The sequence below is a fragment of the Triticum dicoccoides genome, chromosome 3A, assembly GCF_002162155.2.
Source record: "Triticum dicoccoides isolate Atlit2015 ecotype Zavitan chromosome 3A, WEW_v2.0, whole genome shotgun sequence".
Classification (NCBI taxonomy): domain Eukaryota; kingdom Viridiplantae; phylum Streptophyta; class Magnoliopsida; order Poales; family Poaceae; genus Triticum; species Triticum dicoccoides.
Genome location: NC_041384.1, coordinates 99,329,374 through 99,334,788, shown reverse-complemented (window position 1 = coordinate 99,334,788; position 5,415 = coordinate 99,329,374). Strand labels below are relative to the sequence as shown.

General features: G+C 47.1%; 1 protein-coding gene across 1 annotated transcript; it reads left to right on the top strand.

Annotated features, from left to right (window-relative positions):
• The first annotated feature begins 1,538 nt into the window (after positions 1–1,538).
• On the top strand, positions 1,539–3,365 carry LOC119267363 (UDP-glycosyltransferase 73C5-like). Its single transcript, XM_037548737.1, has one exon. It carries the CDS (start codon positions 1,603–1,605, stop codon positions 3,184–3,186), a length of 1,584 nt encoding a protein of 527 aa, XP_037404634.1. The 5' UTR covers positions 1,539–1,602; the 3' UTR covers positions 3,187–3,365.
• Positions 3,366–5,415: the final 2,050 nt, after the last annotated feature.

Here is a 5,415-nt window from a genome sequence, read left to right as displayed (position 1 = left end):
AAAATATAAGGTAAATCACAGACATAATTTGATGAACATTTATTTACACAATCGCATATTATGTGCAAGCAAATCATTTCTTAGCAAAATATAAGGTAAATCACAGACATAATTTAATGAATATTTATTTACACAATCGCATATTATGAGCAGGTAAATCTCTACTACTTAAAAAGATTGTAAGGTTCTCGTTTCACCTTTCTTTCTACTGGCCCTTCGTCCAACACTCCCCGTATATCAATCACCATAATTTACTTACCTTCTGGATCAATTCTATTTTAATTTACTTACCAAATTTCTGATCAAAATATAAGTAAATCACAGACATAATTTGATGAACATTTATTTACATAATCACATACTATGTGCAAGCAAATCACTTCTTACCAAAATATAAGGTAAATCACAGGCAGAATTTAATGAATATTTATTCACACAATCGCATATTATGGGCAGGATGTAAGGTTTCTGTTTCACCTTTCTTCCCACCGTCCCTTTGTCCAACACTCCCCGTACATCAATCACCATAATTACTTACCTTCTGGAGCAATTCTATTTTAATTTACTTACCAAACTTCTGATCAAAATACAAGGTAAATCACGGACATAATTTGATGAACATTTATTTACACAATCGCATACTATGGGCAAGTAAATCACTTCTTACCAAAATATAAGGTAGATCACGGGCAAAATTTAATGAATATTTATTCACACAATCACACATTATGGGCGGGATGTAAGGTTTTCGTTTCACCTTTTTTCCCACCGCCCCTTCGTCCAACACTCCCTGTACATCAATCATCATAATTACTTACCTTTTGGATCAATTCTATTTTAATTTACTTACCAGTCTTCTGATCAAAATATAAGGTAAATCACGGACATAATTTGATGAACATTTATTTACACAATCACATACTATGGGCAAGCAAATCACTTCTTATCAAAATATAAGGTAAATCACCGGCAGAATTTAATGAATATTTATTCACACAATCACACATTATGGGCAGGATGTAAGGTTTTCGTTTCACCTTTCTTCCCATCGCCCTTCGTCCAACACTCCCCGTACATCAATCACCATAATTACTTACCTTCTGGATCAATTCTATTTTAGTTACTTACCAAACTTCTGATCAAAATATAAGATAAATTACGGGTAGAATTTGATGAATATTTATTTATACAATCGCATACTATGGGCAAGTAAATCACTTCCTACCAAAATATAAGGTAAATCACGGGCATAATTTAATGAATATTTATTTACACAATCGCATATTATGCGCAGGTAAATCTCAAGATAGCGTAATAGAATATTTATATCCCGTTGCATTGTACGGACATTGTTCTAGTTCAATATACAAAGGCGGTTGGAGATGCATTAATAGCATATTTTAAGTGCAGGTGCTATTTTATATAGGGAATTTTTTTTCCTTGATCACGTTTGTTCATTGACACACGTCACCATGAACGTCACCCAGCATGATATAGCCTCGACATCGGCCGTGTAGGCGCACCATTGACCGGGGTGTTGGTGTGTGGTCACACACTCGCACTGACTAACTAGCTAGATTCGGATCGAGCTGCCTGCCATCGATGGCGATCTGGGAGGAGCTGCACTTCGTGCTGGTGCCGCTGGTGGCGCAGGGCCACATCATCCCCATGGTGGACGTGGCGCGCCTCCTCGCCGCGCGCGGCCCGCGGGTCACCGTGGTCACCACGCCCGTCAACGCCGCGCGCAACAGGGCCACCGTCGACGGCGCCAGGAGGGCCGGTCTCCCCGTCGAGTTCGTCGAGCTCCCCTTCCCCTGCGCGCAGCTCGGCCTGCCGAAGGGGGTGGAGGCCATCGACCAGATGGCAGGGCTCGAGCCGCCCATGTACCTCAGGTTCTTCCAGGCCATATGGAAGATCGCCGAGCCGCTGGAGGAGTACCTCCGGGCGCTGCCGCGCCGGCCGGTCTGCCTCGTCACCGACGCGTGCAACCCGTGGACGGCGCCGGTGTGCCAACGTCTCGGGATACCCAGGCTGGTGATGCACTGCCCCTCCGCCTACTTCCAGCTCGCCGTGCACCGCCTGTCGGCGCACGGCGTGTACGACCGCGTCGGGGAAGACGTGATGGCGCCGTTCGAGGTGCCGGACTTCCCGGTGCGCGCCGCCGGCAACATGGCCACGCTCCGGGGATTCTTCCAGTACCCCGGCGTGGAGAAGGAGCACCGTGAGTCGCTCGACGCCGAGGCCACCGCCGACGGCCTGCTGTTCAACACGTTCCGCGGCATCGAGGGCGCCTTCGTCGACGCGTACGCGGCGGCCCTCGGCAAGAGGACGTGGGCCGTCGGGCCGACCTGCGCGTCCAGCAGCATGGCCGACGACGCCGACGCCAAGGCCGGCCGCGGCAACCGCGCCGACGTCGACGCCGGGCACATCGTCTCGTGGCTCGACGCCCGGCCGCCGGCGTCCGTGCTGTACGTGAGCTTCGGCAGCATCTCGCAGCTGACGGCGCAGCAGCTCGCCGGGCTGGCGCGCGGCCTCGAGGCGTCCGGGCGGGCGTTCGTGTGGGCCATCAAGGAGGCCAAGGCGGACGCCGCGGTTCGGGCGCTGCTGGACGAGGAGGGGTTCGAGGCGCGCGTCAAGGACAGGGGCCTCCTCGTCCGCGGGTGGGCGCCGCAGGTGACCATCCTCTCGCACCCGGCGGTGAGCGGCTTCCTCACGCACTGCGGCTGGAACGCGACGCTGGAGGCCGTCTCCTACGGCGTGCCGACTCTGACGTGGCCCACCATCGCCGACCAGTTCTGCAGCGAGCAGCTGCTCGTGGACGTGCTCCGCGTCGGCGTCAGGTCCGGTGTCAAGATCCCCGCCATGTACCTCCCGAAAGAGGCCGAGGGGGTTCAGGTGACGAGCGGCGACGTGGAGAAGGCGATCGCGGAGTTGATGGGCGGCGGACCGGAGGGGGCGGCGAGGAGGGTCAGGGCCGAAGAGATCGCCGCGGAGGCGAGGGCGGCCATGGAGGAAGGCGGGTCGTCGCACTCCGACCTGACGGACATGATCTGCTATGTCACGGAGCTGTCGACGAAGAGAAGCCACGGGAGGGACGCGAGCTCGACAGCCCCGCCTTCCGAGCTCGGCGAGAAGAACGAACAGGACGCTGTGCTGCCAGTGCAAATGGCGCAAGTTAGCATTTAGGATCTTCCGTTTCCCGGATTAAGTTCAACCTTGGATCATGTTGTATGCGCAATACAAAACTCCATTGATGATTGATCATGTTGTCTGTACATGATTGCACTGGAACGAAATGTCTATCTCTTCAGTTCAGTTCATAAATGAACAAATCACATAGTAGAATAAAATTGTCCTCGCCACAACTTTATGTTCACGTGGTGGAATGGCTTCAGGGTCACATGTCAGCTAGTTTTAAAATAGATGACTTAATTTTGTATTAACTTTAGTATAAAGTTAATATAAAGTTGGATCATCTAGGAGTATTTTGAAACGAAGGGAGTAGCAATGTACCATGTGATTTTTCTATCTTTGCTAGGACTATTTTTTGTGTGTGAAAAACCTAGCACTGCATTTTCCATCTTTTATCTGGGCATTGATGTCCGTTGATGTGCCATGAAGCAATTCGTTTCTTACAGCTTCCCATCAACGAGATTAGCTTGCTTTTGACATGCGATGGCCTAATTAATCTCACGTCATGAAGTGAGAGTGAGCGGGGCATGGAGTTTCTTATCATGAGCTCACATGCATCCTCATGAACAGTAAAAGAAATAAATAATAGGAATAAGAAATTCTAAAAAATTCTGATTTTTTTGTGTGCTAACACTGATGAGTGTTCTATGTACGAGCAAATTTTCGTTTAGAACAACATTCCCAATGTTCTAGGAGGAAAAAAAAACAAAATCGATGGTTCAAAAAGACTTTTTAAAGCATTTTCGAGCATTCGGAATGTTTTTCTTCATCAATTTTTTTTTGCGAGAGAGAAAATATCATTGATTAACCAGAGTTGTTACAGTCCTTCGAGCAAAGCTCTTGAATCTCTACTGCCCAACTCGGAGCCAAACAGCAGTATGCGGACCAACTCTGGTTAATCAACTCGGAGACAACTTATGACTAACTTCATTTTGCATGCTATCTACCTACACTTAGGAGCCTTTTAATCTCATTCAGCATGGCTGCCAAAGGGGAGCGGTCCCTGATTGGGCTTTGGATCATATCCACCGCATTGGCACACTCGATCTCTAGGATGAATGGGAGAGTGCTCCGCTTCATCGAAGTTTGCACGTATGCAAAAACATTCGACAATGTTTGCGGTAAAAAAATTTACTAAATTATTTCTATGAACACGAGCCTCAAGATCAGAAGAGCACTTTCAAAGTGAGCATAGTTGTTTTGGTTGTGGGGGGCTGGGAGGAGATTGTACAACAAATTGGCTTCCTTTTACAACTTTGTTTCTCCTGCTGGTATTTGATATTTCAATTGAGGAAGAGCCCGATGGAGAGGATGACACGTATAGTGGCTGGCTTAACAACCAGAGCTAAACGTCTCATCGAAGTCAGCGTCTTGTTCTTGTGAGGAACCACGACGAACCCAATCAGCCTTTTAGCGGCCGAGGAAGATGTCAGGGTGGAACTTGGGACGCAAAATCAATTTGTCCAAGACAATGTTGGCGTTAAAGGGGGGGCGCACAAGATCCCAAGTGTCATTGCTGATGAGGGTGTTGTACTCGCCTATCATGGTGACGAACTAGTGAGGGTCTTTGAGAGCACCCAGAACGGCCGCATCCGTCGCTCGCTGGGAGGCTGGCTCGGGCAATGTTGATATTTTCGCGCACTGGGAACATTGTTTTAATACTCGTTGAACATTATTTTGATGCATGTTAATTTTTTTCAAATACATGATTAATATTTTTTCAAATACACATTAAAAAATACCAGTTGTTTTTTAATAGTTATGGAACAGAGGGAGTACATGAGAAACATTTTTTTGAAAGGTACAAACATCTTTTAGAACCACAATAACAAACAAATTACATTTCCCGAACATTTTTATAATCAGCAATGAACATTTTTCATAAACTAAACAAAGTATTTTTTATGTATATATATATATATATATTTAAAAGCATTTTCAGGAATAAATATACGTACGAAAATAAAACAAAAAGCCTTCCACATGGGGAAAACAAAACAGAAATAGAAAAAAACTCTACTGGGCTGACCTACTACTGATTGCCCTTTGAGGCGAGATGTACCTCTCTGATGGGGGTGACACGGGGAACCGAGTGGGACCGAATTCCTCGAATTCAGAAGGTGAAACTAAAGCTTGGACAAAAATGTGAAAGATGGATGTGCCATCGAAGATTAAAATCTTCTGATGGAGGTTCGCCCATCAGTGGCTTCCGTTAGCTGACTT